At 47.3% G+C, this 19,503-nt stretch overlaps 1 protein-coding gene across 2 annotated transcripts in view; it reads left to right on the forward strand.

Moving 5' to 3' along the window:
• Positions 1 to 4,033: 4,033 nt before the first annotated feature.
• LOC116571384 (zinc finger protein 268-like) overlaps positions 4,034 to 19,503 on the forward strand; it is a 32,209-nt gene continuing 16,739 nt past the window's right edge. Inside the window, exons 1-2 of one of the 2 annotated variants that reach the window (XM_032309254.1) lie at positions 4,034 to 4,394; positions 14,855 to 15,055. In XM_032309254.1, coding sequence (XP_032165145.1) covers positions 4,362 to 4,394; positions 14,855 to 15,055 — 234 coding nt within the window. In that variant the 5' untranslated portion in view covers positions 4,034 to 4,361. Of the gene's footprint in view, positions 4,395 to 4,651; positions 4,843 to 14,854; positions 15,056 to 19,503 lie in introns of those variants that run through there. The other variant, XM_032309255.1, reaches the window with a different exon arrangement.

Below are 19,503 nucleotides of genomic sequence, written 5' to 3' on the forward strand. Positions count from 1 at the left end.
GGAGCCCAGCGCAGGGCTAGATCTCACTCCCCTAAGATGACCTGTGCTGAAGTCAAGGGTTGGACACTGAGCCGATAGAGCCACCCAGATGCCTCAAGGATCCTAGTTTGTCTGTTTTAAAGATTAACTAATTAATTAATTAATTTGAGAGTACATTAGCAGGAGAAGGAGAGAGAATCTTAAGCAGACTCCATGCTGGGCACAGAGCCTGAGTCAGGGCTCAATCTCATGACCCTGAGATGATGACCTGAGCTGAAATCATAAGCCGGATGCTCAACTGACTGCCACCCAGCTGCCCCTCCCCAAGGATTCTAGTTTTAATTACTGGTGTATCCTCTGTGCCTAATACAGTGGCTAGCTCGGAGTACGCATTCAATAAATACTTGTTGAATGAATTGAAGAACTCAACATTCATTCATTGAATCTAGAAAGAGGGAATGCCATAAACTTATGGCCAACCAATATGTAAACATACACAGTTCTAGCCAAGCAGGAGAGAGGATAGTTACCAGACAGTGAAGCAACCATGTTTGCCACATGGAGATGACACCCTAATAGATCATAATTTGTTACAAAGGGTTTTACATGAAACTCAGTAATTGAAGCTTAAAATATGCATGCAAGACCAAAGGAATAAAAGTAACAATTTTAAGAACAACACAAAAGGTTTTGATCTACTACTTATCAAGGCTTACTCTAATAGAATAAGAAGACTGGTGCACCGGCATGGTGGTGACCAGGAATCAGTGAACAATGGACATAGGACAAATGGCCTTCTGTCTACTTTTGTAATTAAAAGTTTTACTGGAACATGGCCAGGCTCATTCATGCATGTGTTATCTGTGGCTGCTTTTGTGTTACAATGGCAAAGTTCAGTAATTGGTGCACAAAATCTAAAATATTTATTCACTGTTATTAGATGAGTTATCTCCCTCCCCACATTCCTATTCTGGAAGTCCTAATCCCCAGTAACTCAGAATGTTGACTGGGGTCTTTCAAGTTTAAACATTCCAAGTTAAAATAATGATACTGGGTGGGTGCTAATCCAGTCTGACTATTGTCCTTTTAGGAGCTGGGGACAGGCACACACACACAGAGGGACAACCATGTGGGGACATGGGGATATGAGAAGAGGAATTAGAAGAAACCAACTCTCTCGACACCTTGATCTCTGACTTCCAGCCTCTAGAACTGTGAGGAAATAAATCTGTTATTCAAGCTACCCAGTCTGTGGTACTGTATCATCATCATACTAATACACTGGACTTTCACAGAAAAAGTTTGCAGACCCCCATTGTAGGCACCTCAATGTAGTTCCATTGTAGTGGAATGAAATAAAGACTAGAGACAGACCCACATACACATGGTAGGCAAAATAACGGCTCCTGAAAGATGTCCCCATCCTAATCCTAGAATCTCTGAATATATTACATGGCAAAGGAGAATGAAGTATGCCAATCCAGAATTATCCAAATATTGCCCATGTAATCCACACATGCTCTAAAGCGGAAGAGGGAGACCAAGGAGGCCAGAGAGAGGTGGACAGTACTCAACTCTGTAGCTGGTTTTGGATGCAGAGGAAATGGGCCATGATCCAAGAAATGCATGTGGCCTCTAAAATCTGGAAAAGGCAAGGGAAAGAATCCTTTCCCAAGAGCCGCCAGGAATGAAGGATCCCTGCCAACACTTTTGAATTAGCCCAGTAAGACTTGTGTGGAACTTTTGGCCTACAGAACAGTAAGATACATTTGTATCGTTTTAAGCCACCAAGTTTGTGGTAGCCTGTTACAGAAGCATAGAAAATTAATAGCATATGAGTAACTAGTATATGATTGAAATTATTTTAACCAGTCAGTAGTGGGCAAAAGATGACAACTCTCCATTTCAGTGTAAAACTTTTAGACTCTTCCTTTCCACATTTAGTGTTTAGGATTTATTTCACTTTATCAAGTCCTTGATAGAGCAGTAAAAGTATCACATCAACCCAAGTACTTATCTTTTTACTATCTGTGCAACAGATACTCTGACTCCATACTGAAGTTCCATAGTTATCTCCAGAAAAAGCACTTGTGTGGTTGTTTGATTTGGGGGCTTCACCTTGCTAAAAAGGGACTGAAGACAAGGCACTCATGGATGTGGCAGACATGGTCTCAAAAATTGAGTGAGCTTGTCACTTCAAGGGAAACAAATGACCGTATTTATTTATTGACAACCTAAAATTCAAGTTTTCTAGGTGTGGAGCCTAAGGCAGGGCTTGAAATCAGGACCTTGAGATCAAAACCTGAATTGAGATCAAAAGCCCATTGGACTGCTGCCCAGGTGCCTGCCAAAAACAGCCTTTTCACATTAAGAGTACGATTTTGGGAAACTTGTGTCTGCCACTGATTCTCACAGTTTTCCAATACTTAAGATCAATGACAATATTAAATAGGATTTTTCATATTGTAAAGCGAAATGTGTCATTTGGAATATCTGCGTAAGTCAGTGAACTGATATTTACACACGACTAATTCATGATAGTAGAAAAGCATGATAATAAAACTATCTGAAGTGCAAGACAGTTTTAAAAAATTTTTCAGTGTAACAGGATTCATTGTTTTTGCACCACACCCCGTGCTCCATGCAATCCGTGCTGTCTCTAATACCCACCACTTGGTTCCCCCAACCTCCCTGCCCCTTGCACCACACCCCCTGCCCCTTCAAAGCCCTCAGATTGTTTTTCAGAGTCCATAGTCTCTCATGATTCACATCCCCTTCCAATTCCCCCAACTCCCTTCTCCTCTCATTCTCCCCATGTCCTCCATGTTATTCCTCATGCTCCACAAATAAGTGAAACCATATGATAACTGACTCTCTCTGCTTGACTTATTTCACTCAGCATAATCTCTTCCAGTCCCGTCCATGTTGCTACAAAAGTTGGGTATTCGTCCTTTAGGATGGAGGCATAATACTCCGTAGTGTATATGGACCACATCTTCCTTATCCATTCGTCCGTTGAAGGGCATCTACCAAGTTTGGCCACCGTGGCCATTGCTGCTATAAACATTGGGGTACAGATGGCCCTTCTTTTCACTGCATCTGTATCCAGACAAACAGATTTTAATGTAACAGAGTGGAAGTTCACCTATCTGGTTTCAGACTTACACTGCAACTAAAGTATCCCTTGCTTAGTTGCTATGAGAGGCAGGCGGGGGGGTGCGCGGGGGAAGCAGGCTCCCTCCCAAGCAGAGAGTCCGATGCAGGGCTCGATCCCATGACCCTGAGATCATGACCTGAGCCGAAGCCAGAGGCTTTAACCCACTGAGCCACCCAGGCGCCCCTATTTATTTTTTTTAACTAATATTCATTAAAGTGTCATTTATGTTAACATGTCATCATGAATTTCTGAGTTTTTAATCATGTAAATCTGGACATTCCCCATTTCGGGAAAGTGGAGAATGAAAAACATTTTCTAAAAAAGTTTTTTATCCTTTATTAACATATAATGTATTATTAGCCCCAGGGGTACGGGTCTGTGAATGGCCGGGTTTACACCGTTCACAGCACTCCCCCAGCACATACCCCCCAGCGTCCGTACCTCCGTGGATAGCACTCCCGCCTACTGCTGCCCACGACTGCAGTTCTCCGCCGCCCTGCGAGACCCCGCACCGGCGTCCACGGCCGGACACCGACGACAACCCGAGCTTCTCTCCGCAGCCCTCCAGGCGCCGGCGGCCCTCCGACGGCGCCCGACCCACCCCGAGGCCGGGCGCGCTCCCGCAGGGACTTCTGGGAGTTGTAGTTCTCCGCCCTGCGGTCGCACCGACCGACGCGTTTCCGGCGCGTCCCTAACGGCCGCCGCGGGCTGGGCCCGGCCGGGAGAGCCCGGTTTCGCGGTGGCCCGAGCGGAAGGTGGCTGAGCTCGTCTGCCTCGACAGCCGTGGCCGAAGCACCCGCGGCCGGCGCCGCCCACTCGAAGGGAGGCCAGAGCCGATGGGGCTGCCGAGCCGCGAGGTCGAGGCGGCCGGTGCCCCGCGTGCCCCGGCCGGCGGCTGAGGGGTTCGTCGAGCCCGCCGCGCCCGGTCGCTTCAGCGTCAGGGCGGCCGGACGGTAGCAGCGCCTCCGACCTCGGGTCCCCCTGCGCAGACTGCGAGCGGTGTCCGGGCCGATCGCGCAGGTGCCGGGAAGGGGCGGCGTTGGGACGGCGGGCCCCGGGGCCGCGACCGGGGCGGCGTCTCCGCGGGGCGCCCTCCGTGGGGGCGGGAGGCTGTCCCCGGCGCGGGGCGCGAGCGGCGCGGACGCCGCCTCCTTCACGCGTCTTGCCCCTCCGGCAGCCCCGGGGTCCTGCCGGCGCCCGCGGGACGCATCGACCGGCCGTGGGCATGGCCACCCGGGTCCGGACAGCGGCCATCTGGGTGAGTAGCGCTTCTCTCCGTTCTGAGGAGCTCTCCCTCAGCCCCGCGGCGGCCCCGGTCCGTTGGCCGTGCGGGGGAGCTTCTCGCGCGCCCCCGCTGCCCACGGCGCGCCCCCGCTGCCCACGGCGCGCCCCCGCTGCCCACGGCGCCTGGAGACTCTCGGGAGAGCGTTTTGTTCGAGGCCGGAAGGATCCTGCCCTCAGCTTTCCGTCTCTCTCCGGCCTCTCTGTCCCCTACTCGTCTCTCGCCGTCTCTTTCTCAGCGCGTCGGACCTCATTGGGGAATCAGGTCCTCGTGTACCTCCTGTTCAGCAGCGTGTAGTGTCTTGTGCTTGCAGCGTCCGGGGGCAGGTGCTCAGAGCGCAGAGATCAGTTGTTCCTGCCCTTGCTTTGTGAGAGCGGAGGTCTGGTGGGGCCGGTGGACCAGGAAGCCCGTAGGGACAATGACGGTAGGAACCCAGAGCAGGCCGCCGAAGGACATGGGGGCGCACGGCACAGGGTCCGTTCGGGAGACGAGGGTCCTCCAAGAAAGGCTTGGCGAGGAATAAGACTCTTAACTGAGGTTTGGAAGGTGAGTGTGAATGAGGGTCGGAAGGTCAGCCTGGGAAGAGGAAGCGACGTGCCAATCTGAGAGGCTTGAAGTGCCCTGGTCTGTTGGTGAACTTCGATCATTGTAGGGTTGCTGAAATGTGGAGGTTGGAGGTGTGTAGGTGACGGTGGAGTGCATGTTGAGAAAGGAGGCCAGAGCCACAGGCTGACCAGATCATCGCGGGGTTTGGGGATTACCTTAAGAACTTGGATTTTAGGGGCGCCTGGGTGGCTCAGTGGGTTAAGCCGCTGCCGTCGGCTCAGGTCATGATCTCAGGGTCCTGGGATCGAGTCCCGCATCGGGCTCTCTGCTCAGCGGGGAGCCTGCTTCCTCCTCTCTCTCTGCCTGCCTCTCTGCCTACTTGTGACCTCTGTCAAATAAATAAATAAAATCTTAAAAAAAAAATAAACTAGTAGTTTTGAGAAAAGAGAGATGGTAAAGAGGCAGAAGCAAGTCGCCGGCATGGAAGGTACAGCATAGGGAATGTTCTCGGTGGTATTGGAGTAATGTTGTAAGGTGGCAGATGGTAGCTGGGCTTCTGGTGAGCATGGCGTAATAGACCCCTGTGTTGTACTCCTGAGATTAATGGAACATTGGGTATCAACTATACCTTAATAAGATAAGTGAATAAGGTAGTCAAATATAGAAAACACTAATTTTAAAAAGGGTGAGGGGCAGAAACAACTGGATTTGGTAGCTTTGGGTGCCGGTTGTGAGGGAGACGGAAGAGCGGGTGTGACTGTTGGAATTCTGCTCTGTGGGCCTGGTTGGGAGTGGTAGCGTCCGGAGTCAGGGGAGTGTGTCAAGGTTATTTTTGGTGGGGGGAGGTGGGTGGCGATTTGTGCTTTAGGCGGATCGGACCCGGTACTTGTTGCTGGGCAGAAGAGCCTGTGTCTCAAGAGCGAGATCTGGACAGGCCGCACTGATCCGGTGTGGCCAGGTTAGCTCAAGGAGAGTGTGTAGAATGAGAAGAGGCCTGGGGATGGTTCTCAGAGCACCGGCAAGGGGAGGCCGCAGAGGAGGGGCTGCATCCCGAGAGCCCAGGAGAGAGGAGAGTACAGGGGAGACTTGGGTTCCAGAGTTTAAGAAAAGGAAGCCTCAGAACCGGTTGCCATGCGAGACGTCCCGCAGAGGTCAAGTAACATTAGTCATAGAAGTTGAAATTGGATTTAGTGATGACGGTGGTGGTGGGTGTTCCTGGTACCATTTCCAGAGCAGAGTGTGGGTGTGTGAGGGTGTTAGGGAGGGACGGAGGACGCAGGGCCGAGCGGTGGCTGCGGCGGTGGCTGCGGAAATGGGAGGAGGCGGGAGGACTGCGGCGGCCGGCGCCGGGGAAGAGTTTGAGGAGAATCCAGTAAGGCACCCCGGTACAAAATCAGCCTAGACATCAGTGGGTTTCCTACTTACAAATGGTTAATCTGCTTAGGAAGTTCCATGAAAGAACTTATCCTATTTACTTTCGCTTTTATATCTTTTTTCAGTCTTTGTATTTTGGATGTGCCTTTTTTAAACAGCATAAGTTTGTTTTTCATCAGTCATTCCTTTTATTTTAATCGAAGCACTTTGTTTATGATTGATGCAGTTACCGGTATGTCTGGGTTTAAATCTGCCGTCTCGCTGTGTGCTCTCCGTCTGCGGTACTTGATCTGGGGTTTTGTGTTTGTTTCTTCTCCTCTCTTGCCTTTGTATTTTTTTCTCTCACAGAGGTTTGGCCATTATACACATTGTTTATTGCTTTAACATTTTTTTTTTAACTTAATGGGTGCTTTCTGGATAATTTCCTATAATTTGTTCTTTAATTACTTATTTCTGACATGCTATTAAAAATATTTTGGTTAAAAGTTTTTTCCATTTATTTATTTATTTATTTAGAGATTTATCTGTTAGAGAGAGAGTGAGTGCATCCACACGGCGAGGGAGGGACAGAGGGAGAGGGAGAGACGCTCCAGCAGACTGCCCGCTGGGCGTGGAGCCCTGCGCACAGCTTCCACGTCAGGATCCTGAGATACGACCTGAGCAGAAATCAAGGGACGCTTAACCGACTGAGCCAGCTAGGCGCCCCATCCATTTCTATTAATTCTTTTTCTTTTTCAAATATGCTTGCTATGTCATTTGTCTAATTCTTGGCCAAATGATAAAGTTTGCCTTCATCGTGAATATAATAAGGTGCGTGCTTTATGATCAGTGGCCATGGAGCGCGTTCATTGGCTGTTGTCTTTGAGGGATTCTCTCTGTCGTGTGTTGACTTTCATTAGTTTGTTTAGGTCCTCTTGTTTTTTCAAAGTTTCATTATCTTGGAAATTCTCAAACGGGGCACCTGGGTGGCTCAGTTTAAGCGACTGACTCTGGATTTCGGGTCAGGCCATGATGTCAGGGTCTCGAGATTGAGCCCCGCGTGGGACTCTGCGCTGGGCAGAGTCTGGGGTCTGAAGTCTGCTTGAGATTCTCTCTCTCCCTCTGCCCCTTGTCTGCTCACACATGTACACATGCTCTTGAAAAGTAAAAAAAGTAAAAAAAAGAAGAAACAAGTTTTTTGAAGGAAAAAGTTAAGGCCTAGAGCGAAGGTATTTTACTCTAGATGTGCACATAGTTTTGCTTTTTTCCTATCCACTTTTGAGTACGGCTGAGGACAGGTGTATTCCCACTGTAGGGGTTGGATGTGAGCCCCGGCTGCAGGACGGCCAGAGGCTGGCTTACACGTGAACCCGTGTCGGGACGGCAGGTGCGTGCTCAGCTCCTCCCCATCAAGCGCCAGGGGCCACCAGGGAGCTGGTACCTTAGTTACCTCTGCTGGCGATAGCAGTGAGTTTTTTGTTGGATTTTTTCTTTTTTTAACTTGAGTTTGATTAAGAAATTCCTAAATCTTGAGGTGTCCGTTCGTTTCAGCCATTTGCAGCCCTGATTCTTCCAGAGGCTTCTTGTGTCCCAGCTGTGGCCGGCGGAGCCTCTTTCTCACGGTCCTGAGCTCTTTTGAAGTGACTCTGTCAGTCTTAGCTGGCTTCCTGGCTTCCTGGCTTTTGGGCCAAACAAGATATTCTAGGTTCATCTGAGTATTTCCTGTCCCAAATCTGGAATCAGCTTTTCCTCCTGGGAATGTGATCCCTTATAGTAGGTTAACATGCTCAAAGACCACAGTGAAGACCAGAATGTCGCTTCTAGGCGGTTTCACCAGGCAGACGCAGGAATCTTTGAAAGGAAAAAAAGTATGGCTCATACTGGCATTTCCAATTCAAATTACAAGTTTTCACTGTTCTAAAATTACTTTTTTTTGGTGGAAGTAACCCATTGTTCACTGAAAGATGAATGGATTAACAAAATGTGTGTGTCTCTATGTGCTGATACGGACGTGCACGGCATACGATTCAGCCTTAAAAAGAAATTCTGGTATGTGCCGCCGCATGGATGAACCTTGAGGACATTATCTTTAGTGCAGTGAGCTAGTGACAAAAGGACAGATACTCTACTCACATGAGGTTTTCAGTGTTGTCAGATTCATAGAAAGTAGAGTGATGTTGTCCGAGATGGGGTGGGGGCAGGGCACAATGAGGGTTTATTGCCCCGAGGATGCGGTTTTACACATGAGAAGGCCTCTGGAGGTAGGAGGTGGTTATGATGCTGTAACACTGTGAATGTATTCAATTCCACTGAGCTGTACATTTAAAAATGCTTAAGATAGGGCGCCTGGGTGGCTCAGTGGGTTAAGCCACTGCCTTCGGCTCGGGTCATGATCTCAGGGTCCTGGGATCGAGTCCCGCATCGGGCTCTCTGCTCAGCAGGGAGCCTGCTTCCTCCTCTCTCTCTGCCTGCCTCTCCGCGTACTTGTGTTCTCTGTCAAATAAATAAATAAAATCTTTAAAAAAAATGCTTAAGATAAGTTTTATGTATATTTTACCAAAATTAAAAATTTTTCAAAAAGATGAACTTTGACTCTTACCTCACACAGTACAAAAAAATGAACTCAGAATGGAACATAGACTTAAAATTTAAGAGCTAAAGCTGTAACACTTCTGGAAGAAAACATACAGGAAAATATTTGTGACTTGGGTTTAGGCCAGAGTTCTTAGATGTACCTCCAGTACCATCAGTCTCCAAAAAAGAGAGAGAGAAAGCTCATATGGAGATTCTGCTTTTGAAGTTGTGAATTGGACTATTATATCAAAATAAAAACTTTTGTGCTTCAAAGTCATTTCATTCAGACAATGAAAAGGCAGTTCACAGACTCGGAGATAATATTTGCAAATCGTCTATCTAGTACAGGACTTGATTCAGAATATATAAAAAACACTCACAACTCAATAAAAATGGCCAAAGGATCAGAAAAGACACTTCACCAAAGATCTGTAGATGGCAAGTAAGACACGAAAAGATGCTTACCATCCGCAGTCATCAGGGAAATTCAGATTTCATCACAGCGAGGTGCCATCTGTGCCCACTGGGATGGGTTTAAGCTGAAAGGCCGACAGCGAAAGTAGAGAACTCGGGGTCTTCATAGACTTGGTGGGAATATAAAGTGGTTGAGTCACTTTGAAAAGATTCTGGCAGTTTCTTGAAAACGTGATCCACAAATCTGTCATACGGTGCAGCCATTTGACCTCTAGGAATTTCTCCAAGATAAAGGAAGAGACGCTGACGTGACGACTTGTGGGTGAAGGTACATAGCAGGGTTATTCTTAGTGGCTCAGAACTGTCAGTGTTGAGTCACTGGGGAATGCATAGCCAAATGGGCTACTGTAGGCAGGAAAGGGGACACTGTGGGACCGTGTTATGAGGAGAATAACCCTCAAAGGCATTCTACTGAGTGAAACAAGCCAGACACAGTACAGGGTATGGCCCCATTTATAGGATCCGCCAGGAGAGGCAGTTCCTTAGACACAGAAGCAGGGTGAGAGCCGCGTGGGAGCTGCAGACGGCTTCAGAGGAGCGCGCAGAGTATCCAGGGTGGCGGCGGCGCCAGCCTGGACAGAGAGGGTTCCCGCAAGGTCTTCCATTTAATGAAAGTCACTGAAGTTGCATACTCTCTCTTTATAAAAGTTTCATTGCAGCATAATTTATGTACTGGAAAATTCACTCTTTTTTTTTTTAAGATTTTATTTATTTATTTGACAGACAGAAATCACAAGTAGGCAGAGAAGCAGGCAGAGAGAGAGAGAGAGAGAGAGAGAGGAGGAAGCAGGCTCCCGGCTGAGCAGAGAGCCCGATGCGGGGCTCGATCCCAGGACCCTGGGATCATGACCTGAGCCGAAGGCAGCGGCTTAACCCACTGAGCCACCCAGGTGCCCCTGGAAAATTCACTCTTAAAATGTACAACTTGGTCACCTTTAGTATTTAGAGTTGTACACGGGTCACCGCTAATTCTAATCATTACCGTCGCTCCAGTGAGAAACCGTCCCATCTGCAGTCCCTCCCTCTTCCCCTTTTCCTTGGCAACCGTTAATCTACTTCGTGTTTTTCTGAATTTACCAATTTCATAGAGTTACACCGTATGTGGCCTTTTCTGTCTGGCCTCTTTGGGCGTGATGTTTTCAAGGGTTGCTTTGCGTTGGTTTCCACCTGTCAGGCGTGACGCTAGCGAGTAGGTTGGCCTGCGGCCCTCCCTGGGCCCAGGTGAGCGTCCAGACATTTCCGACTGGAGGCAGAGTTGCGGCTGGACTGGCGTTTGAGGTTCGTCCTATGATGGCAAGACGCTTCATCAGCAACCGCCAGGGAATGTCGGAAAAACAAGGTTTATAAGTCCTGGAGGTTCGTAAGCCCTGGAGGCCACGTGGTATGCCAGACAGCGAGGTCGGGGGCGGGGAAGGGTGCACTCAGGCTTGTGCCTTTATTGGGGTTGAGGGTGGGGTGCCTTGTGTTTTGCAGGTTCCCTTTTTATTGGTGAATTTAAAATATAAGGGTGGGAATTAGGGCACAGACAGGGAAAACCAGGGTCCCTCAGCCGAGCAGTTATCTAGGTCACCCAGCGCTTTCCAAAAGGGGGATGTCATTGGGAGGGGCGGCCCTGTTCTTCGCCTTTTGGTGTAGCCGGCGATGTGTTTGTCCAAGATGAGTGTCTTCAGACTGGATGGCCTGACAATGAAAAGCTCGCCTCAGACACTTAAATTACGGTCAAAAAAAGCTAATTGCTGGGCGCTTCCTCTCCAAGGGTTCATCAGTGTGGTACCGTTTATCAGCACTTAATTCCTCAGTGTGGCTCAGTGGCCTCTGCTGGCGAGGCCACATCTCGTGTATCCGATCATCCATTGGTGGACATCTGGGTGGTTCCCAGTACTGAGCTGCTGCTACAAACATCGGTATACATGTGTACAACTTACTGTTGCATCTTTTTTGTCACGTGCTAGGTATCTTGTTTTTATTTTATGAAGTGACCGTTTTAATTCCAGTGTGGTGACCCTGCAGTGTTGTGTTGGTTTCGGGCGAGCCGGGTGCTGATGCAGCGCTGCCACACATCACCGCGCGCTCCTCGTCCCCTGACCTGGTTCACCGCCCCCTCTGCTGACCCTGTGCTCTCTGTAGCTAAGACACTCTTTCTTGGCTTGTCTCTCTTTTCTTTCCTTTTGTTTGGTTTCTTCAGTTCCACATATGACAGAGATCATACGGTGTTCGTCTTTCTCTGCCTTATGTCACTGAGCATCATCCTCTCCAGCTCCGTCCGTATCATTGCACAGGGCACGATCTCATTCTTCTTGCCTTTTTTTTTTTTTTTAAGATTTTACTTGTTTATCTGACAGAGATCACAAGCAGCAGAGAGGCAGGCAGAGAGAGGGGGAGGGAAGCAGGCTCCCCGCTGAGCAGAGAGCCCGATGTGGGGCTCGATCCCAGGACCTTGAGATCAGGCATGACCCGAGCTGAAGGCAGAGGCTTAGCCCACTGAGCCACCCAGGCGCCCGATTTCATTCTTTTTGATGGCTGATTAATAGTCCCGCGTGCGTGCGTGCGTGCGTGCGTGTGTGTACACCGTATCTTTATCCGTTCATCGGTTGATGGCCACGTGGGCTGTTTCCATACTTTGACTATTACAGACACTGCTGCTGTCAGTTCGGGGTGCATGTATCCTTTCAACTTCGTGCTTTTGTCTTCTTCGGGTAGATACCTACTAGTGTAAGTACCGCACGCATCCTTGCCGGCACCTGTTACTTCTTGTGTTGATTTTAGCCATTCGGACAGGTGTGAGGTGATCTCTCCTAGTGGTTTTGACTTTCATTTCCCTACTGACGAGTGCTGTTGAACATGTTTTCCTGTCTCTGTTGGCCATCCACATGTCTTCTTTGGAAAAACGTCTCTTTGTGTCTTCTGCCCATTTTTAAATTGGATTATTTGTTTTTGGGTGTTGAGTTAGATCAGTTCCTTATATGTTTGGGTACTAACCCTTTACTGGATATGTCATTTGCAAATATCTAGTCCCATTCCGCAGGTTGTCTTTTATTTTGTGACTGTTTCCTTCACTGTGCAGAAGCTTTTTATTCTGACGTCCCAGCAGTATGTTTTTGCTTTTGTTTTTCTTCCTTCGATAGACATATTAGAAAAATGTTGCTCTGGCTGATGTTAGAGAAATTACTGCCTGTGTTCTCTTCTAGGATTTTTGAGGTTTCAGGTGCACATTTAGGTCACTCATCCATTTTGCGTTTATTTTTGTGTGTGGCATAAGAAAGTGGTTCAGTTTCCTCCTTCTGCATGTTGCTCTCCAGTCTTCCCAATACCATTTATCAAAGAGTTTCTTTTTCTATTGCATATTCTTTTTTTTTTTTAAAGATTTTATTTATTTGACAGAGATCACAAGTAGGCAGAGAGGCAGGCACAGAGAGAGGAGGAAGCAGGCTCCTTGCTGAGCAGAGAGCCCGATGTGGGGCTCGATCCCAGCACCCTGGGATCATGACCTGAGCCAAAGACAGAGACTTTAACCTACTGACCCACCCAGGTGCCCCTCCATTGCATATTCTTGCCTCTTTTATCAGAGATTAATTGACCATGTAATCTTGGGTTTGTTTTTGGCTTACAGTCCTTTTCTGTTGATCTGTTCTGTTTTGGGGCCAGTACTACACCATTTGGATTACTGCAGTTTGTAGTAGAACGTGAGTCTGGAATTGTGATACTTCCAGCTTGGTTTTTCTTTTTCAAGACTGTTCAGCTATTTGGAGCCTTTTGTGGTTCCATACAATTTGTAGGGTTATTTGTTCTCGGTCTGGGAGAAATGCTGTTGGAATACGTTGATTGGGATTGCATGAAATCTGTAGATCGCTTTGGGTCGTGTGGCCATTTTATTTTTTTATTTTTTTTAAGATTTTATTTATTTATTTGACAGAGCGAGATCATAAGTAGGCAGAGAGAGAGATGAGGAAGCAGAGAGCCCGATGCAGGACTCGATCCCAGGACCCTGAGATCATGACCCGAGCTGAAGGCAGAGGCTCAACCCACTGAGCCACCCAGGCGCCCCATAGCATGGTTTTAAAATTATAATTTGTTTTTACTAACAAGGATGCTGAATGAAGTTCAGTTTGTCTTGGTAGCTCATTTTATCTAAAGATCAGTTAGAAAAATTATCCTTTTGTAGTTTTGTTTTCAGTTTGATAAATACATATCTGTTGACACTTGCAGCTGTAAGGATGGCCTCCCTCTTTCTGATTATGTGAGATACTCATACATGATTCACAAGTGGAGACTGACTTGCTGTTACCCCGTCTGCCCCGTTCCGTCCCTCCTGCAGAAGTCTCCATTTTTACTGCTCCACTTCATCTTCTCAGTGCTGCTTTTGCAGACAGAAACAAACTCGTACTTCAGCGCGCGGTATCAGGAAGCCCCTTATTTGGCCTCTAGCCTCTGCTTCCTTCAGCACGCCTGGTCTTCTAATGCATTTCTTTCCCTTCACGTATTTTGTGGTTAATTTCTGGAATAGGATCTCAGTGCTTCCCTCGTACTGTCTGGTAGCCTTTCTCCTTTCTCTGTCCGTTCCCTAGTCACCCGGACCTCTCCTCTCTTCACCCCTCCTTCCTCTCCCCTCTTCTGTCTCCGTCGCTCTGTCATTCCTCTCACTACCTTAATCTTCTGTGTTGAGCAATTTGGGCACGATTTTTAGCACTTTTCCCTCAGAGCGAAGATCTTTGTGTCTGGAGAGGACTGTTTGCCAGTCATTTTTCAAATTCCCATGTGCTTGGGTGGCGGCAGTGCATCAGGTCACTTAGTGACTTCGGGATTGTCTTCCGATTGGTGACTTGGGGATCTGCACTGTGTGGCCCATCAGAATCTTCCCTCATCGTTCACTCTTCTCTCCTGGGATCTGTCCTGTGCTCTGAGGTCACCTCTGCCTCTATCCTGATGTTTGTGCGGAGACGTTGTCACCTAGACTGTGTTGGTTTGGTGTGGACGTCTGCGGGCTTTTCCCTGTACCACTGTGATTGGGCTCGTCTGCATTCATTGGGCATTTTCGGAAGAATAAAAAACTGCGCTGCTCTACCTCGTGCCACCCTGTGCCGGTGTTCTCACCGCAGCAAACAGTGAGACTCCGCGCGAGAGAGGAAGTGACTTGTTGATGGGCATTGAAATAACGACGGAAGAGACTCTAACGCAGTGTGGCTCATTCGAAATCTGTGGCTTGCATACACCCGGCCTAAGCGCCCTTGTTGCGCTGTATTTGAGTGACCGCCTGCGGTTGTCCAGCTCCTAGGGTGGCTGTTGCAGCTTCGGGGCTCCTGGGCACCTGTGTGCAGAAGCGGGGCGGGGGCTGTCGTCACTGCACTGGGGTCCGCCCCACAGTGACGCTGAGCACAGCGGGCAGAACATCCAGCCCGGCCTCCTGCGAGTGTGTTCTCCGGCACAGGAGACTGAGGTTGGGGCCCAGGGGAGTTCTGGTCGTTAACGTGAGTTTGCTCTTGTGCCCGCAGGTCCCACCTCTGCAGGAACAAGAGAGTTCATGCCTCAGAGCGGGAGAGCTGCAAGGTCAGGACGCCGTCCTGGGTCAAGGGACCCCTGACCACCGGCCTCTCCCTGGAGGACCCTGGCAAAGACACAAGAATCACAGGACAGAGCAGGTTCTAGAGTGGCTGTTTATTTCCCAGGAGCAGCCAAAAACCACCCAGTCTCGGGTGAGTTGTTTGCTTGTTTATTCCTGCTTTTCTTTAGTTCTCTCGGTCTGTGTAAGGTCCCTATCTGTTTTATTTACATATTTTCTGATTTCCTGTAGTCTGTTTCGATCCCCCCCCATTACTTTGTTTTCCATGAATTTCTTTTGTTTGCACGTGTTCACAAAATATGTACTGTTATTGCTATAGATGCATTTTTAGTTTATGTTAATGGTGTGACACCTGTATCTTTTTTTTTAAATTTTAAGATTTTATTTATTTATTTGTCAGAGAGAGAGAAAGAGAACACAAGCAGGGGTAGCGGCAGAGGGAGAAGCAGGCTCCCTGGCTCTGTCCCAGGACCCTGGGGTCATGAGCTGAGCCAAAGGCAAACACTTAACCTGCTGAGCCACCCGGGTGTGGCAGGTTTGTCTCGGTTTACTGTTTCTTTTCCTCAGTAAGCACTTTGTTTCATTAAATACCGGTCCGCTTCTATCTACAACTCATGCTAGGAGAGCAGTGTTTGCATGTTCCGCTTGCTTTAAGTTCTTGGCCAACAATTTCTATTGTTAGTCTTTTGCATTTGAGCCATTGTTGTGGTGGTGTCCTGGTGGTGGTGTCTCTTTATGGGTTTAATTTGCATTTCCTGCTAGCTGAAGAGAATGAATACCTTTTGTCGTGTTTATTTGACATCTAGTTGCCTTTGGTTTTTATGCCTTTTTCTTACTGGTTTACGTGGATTTTTTGTGTTCTGGAAGCTTGTTAGAAATGCAGAATATCAGAGCGCCTGGGTGGCTCAGTCAGTAAGCAGCTGGGTATGGCTCAGGTCACGATCCCCGAGTCGTGGGATCCAGCCCCGCATCAGGCTCCCTGCTCCATGGGAAGCCTGCTCCTCCCTTTCCCAGTTCCCCTGCTTGTGTTCCCTCTCGCTGTGTCTCTGTCTGTCAAATAAATAAATAAAATCTTTAAAAAAAAGAGAAAGAAATGCAGAATACCATGTCCCACTTCAATCCTGTTATAATTGACTTTTTATTTTTTTTTTTTAAAGATTTTATTTATTTATTTGACAGAGAGAGATCACAAATAGGCAGGGAGACAGACTGAGAGAGAGAGATGAGGAGAAGCAGGCTCCCTGCTGAGCAGAGAGCCCGATGCGGGACTCGATCCCAGGACCCTGGGATCAGAGGCTTAACCCACTGAGCCACCCAGGCGCCCCGACTTTTCATTTTCACAGGATTCAGTGATTCATGCACATGAAAGTTCAAAACTTACTTGATACCAAATCCATTTTCAAATTTTACTCAGGGTGCTTCTTTTACGTCTAACACTGTGTTACAAAAATCTTCAAACAGAGGGCAAGGTTGAAAGGATGTCGGCGGACCTCTGTGTACCCGTCCCCCGGAATCTGCCATTGACATTGTCCTGTACTTGCGCTGTCACAGTATCTGCCTTTGTCTCTGTCTCTCTTTGCTTCCTTGAAGCCATCTTATTTTTGGTGCATTTCTTAATATATTTCAGATATCTTCATGCTTCATCCAAATATTTCAGTATGAATAGCATTAACTCTTGTTCAGTATTTTTTTGTTTTGCTTCCCTTTTCATTCTGTTAGTGCTCTTTTGATGAACAGATATTTCTCATTTTAACTTATTCTGATTTATACGTTTTTTATTGTTTGTGCTTTTTGTGTCCAGTTTAAGTGCTTTTTTCTTATCTGAAGCTCAGGAGGATGTTTTCTTTGTTATTATTTTACCTTTCACATTGAGATTTATAATATATCTAGAATGAATTTTTATGTTGGTGTGGGTAGAAGTCAAGATGTATTTTTTTCACAGAGCTGTCCACCTGTCCTGATTCCAGTGGAGAGATTGGTTTCTGCCTCTGGCCCGGCAGTGCCGGCTTTGTCACGTGTCAGGCGTCCATGCGTGTGGTGTGGTTTCCTAACTCTTTCTTCCGTTCCGTTGGTGTCACGGGCGTGCTGTGAGGGTGCATGAGCTGCGTCTGGTGTCTTCAGTTACAAAACAAGGTTAACAAAACTGTGAAGCAATTCAGGATTTCAAACTCAATGCCATTTCATTTATTGTGGCTTCGGACACATCACACAGAGCAAAGCTTCGTACAAAGTCCCGCAACAAACAAGAGGGACCAAGGGGTAAGAGCTGAACAAACCAAATGCGAAGTGTGTCTGTGAGTGTCCATGAGTTGGGCTGAGGACACGGTCTGGTCTGGTCGCTCTTGCCACGTGCTTCTGACTGTTCAGGCTGTGGGGAGGCTCTTCCACTCAGAGGTCGCTTGGGCAGAGCCTGCGGCGGCAGTCGCCTTTCTGATACCTTCGGATTGAATGAGTCAGTATCTGAGGAGTCTGATGGTGTGTGGCAAAATCTCCCCTTGTCAAAGCAGTTTAATCAGGGGCGCCCGGGTGGCTCAGCAGTTTAAGTGACTCAGGTTTGGCTCAGGTCACAATCTCAGGGTGGTGGGATTGAGCCCTGCGTCAGGCTCCACACTCAGCTCGGAAGCTGCTTGAGATTGTCTCTCCCTCCCCTGCCCCTCCCTCTGCTCTGTGCTCTTTCCCACTCTCGAATATGTATTATGAATCGTTAAGGGAGTTTAATCAGTCTTAGACCTCTGCAGGCCTCTTCTTGTTCTGGTTTTTGGTTCTGGACACTGGTTTCTGTGATAACTGGTCTTCCCGGCAGTGCCCTTAGCTGCTTGTGTTGCCATTGGACACGAGTGACCCCACCATGCTCTCCGCACTTGGTCTGCTTTTCTGGCCTTGTGCCGGCCTCACGGTCTTTATTTATAGTAAGTCTTGATATCCACGTGATTCCAGTTTTTGGTGATTACAAATGCTGTCCGCATTCATCTATGGGTTTTTAATATTTTATTATTTTAAAAATTATTTTTATTAACATAGAATGTATTATTTGCCCGGGGTACAGGTCTGTGAGTCGTCAGGCTTACACACTTCACAGCACTCACCGTAGCACATACCCTCCCCAATGTCCAGTCATATGGGTTTTTATGTAAACATGAGTTTTCCCACCAGCTGGGTAAATACCTAAGAGCTTGATTGCTGGGTTGTATGGTAACAGTGTATTTATCTTTGTAAAAAACTGTCTGTCAAAGTGGCTGTGCGATTCCGCGCTCTTAGCAGCAGTGAATGAGGGTTCCTGTTGCTCCTCGTCCTGGCCAGTGCTTGGTGTTGTCAGATCCGTAAAACTTGTCATACTCGTACATGTGAGGTGGTATTACATTGTGGGTTTAAATTGCATTTCCCTATACCTAGTATTATTGAGTATCTTTAATATTTTGCTCTCTGAATATCTTCGGTGAAGTATCTGTTCTGTGCCTGATCTTTTCCCCAATTTTTACTTGGGTTGTTTTCTTGCCATTGATTTTGAAGAGTTCTTTACCTATTTGAGATTCAAGTCTTTCATCAAAAAAGTATGTGTAAATGTTTTCTCCCAGTCTCTGGTTTGTCTTTTCATTTTTGTAACACCGACTTTCACAGACCAAGTATTTTGATTTTGATAAATTCTGTTTTCTCGATTTTATTTTTTAGAATGGATTGAGTTTATATCTGAAATCTCATTGCCGGGCACCTGTTTGACTCAGTTGGTGGAACATGCAACTCTTGATCTCTGGGTCATGAATTTAAGCCCCACACTGGGAGTGAAGCCTGCTGAACAAAATGAATAAATAAAAATAAAATCTTATTACCCAAACCAAAGTACACAAATTTTCTCTTGTATTTCTCTAGACTTTTATAGTTTTAGCTTTTACATTTAAGTCTATGACCCATTTGAAAAAATTTTTTTTTCAATTTATTTTCAGTGTAACAGTATTCATTGTTTTTGCACCACACCCAGTGCTCCATGCAATCCGTGCTGTCTCCAATACCCACCACCTGGTTCCCCCAACCTCTCACCCCCCCAACCCCTTCAAAACCCCTGACCCATTTTTAGTTAAATTTTGTATAGGGTTGGGTTATGTGTTGAGGTTTACTTTTTAAAAATTTAAAAAATGATTTCATTCGTTTATTTGACAGGGAGTGAGCACAAGTAGGGGGAGTCGCGGGCAGAGGGTGAGGCAGAAGCAGGCTCCCCGCTGAGCAAGGAGCCCCATGCAGGGCTCGATCCCAGGACCCCAGGGATCATGATCTGAGCCAAAGGCAGACTTTTTTTTTCTTTTTTTTTTTAAGATTTATTTATTTATTTTATTTGACAGAGATTTTCCTCTATACATTGAATTGCTTTTATGTCTTTGTTTAAAAACAAAAACAAAAATCAGGAGACAAGCTTTGTATGGGTCTATTTCTTTTCTTTTTTTTTTTTAAAGATTTTATTTATTTGACAGAGATCACAAGTAGGCAGAGAGGCAGGCACAGAGAGAGGAGGAAGCAGGCTCCTTGCTGAGCAGAGAGCCCGATGCGGGGCTCAATCCCAGGACCCTGGGGTCATGATCTGAGCCGAAG

Source organism: Mustela erminea, chromosome 13, assembly GCF_009829155.1.
Source record: "Mustela erminea isolate mMusErm1 chromosome 13, mMusErm1.Pri, whole genome shotgun sequence".
Lineage (NCBI taxonomy): Eukaryota > Metazoa > Chordata > Mammalia > Carnivora > Mustelidae > Mustela > Mustela erminea.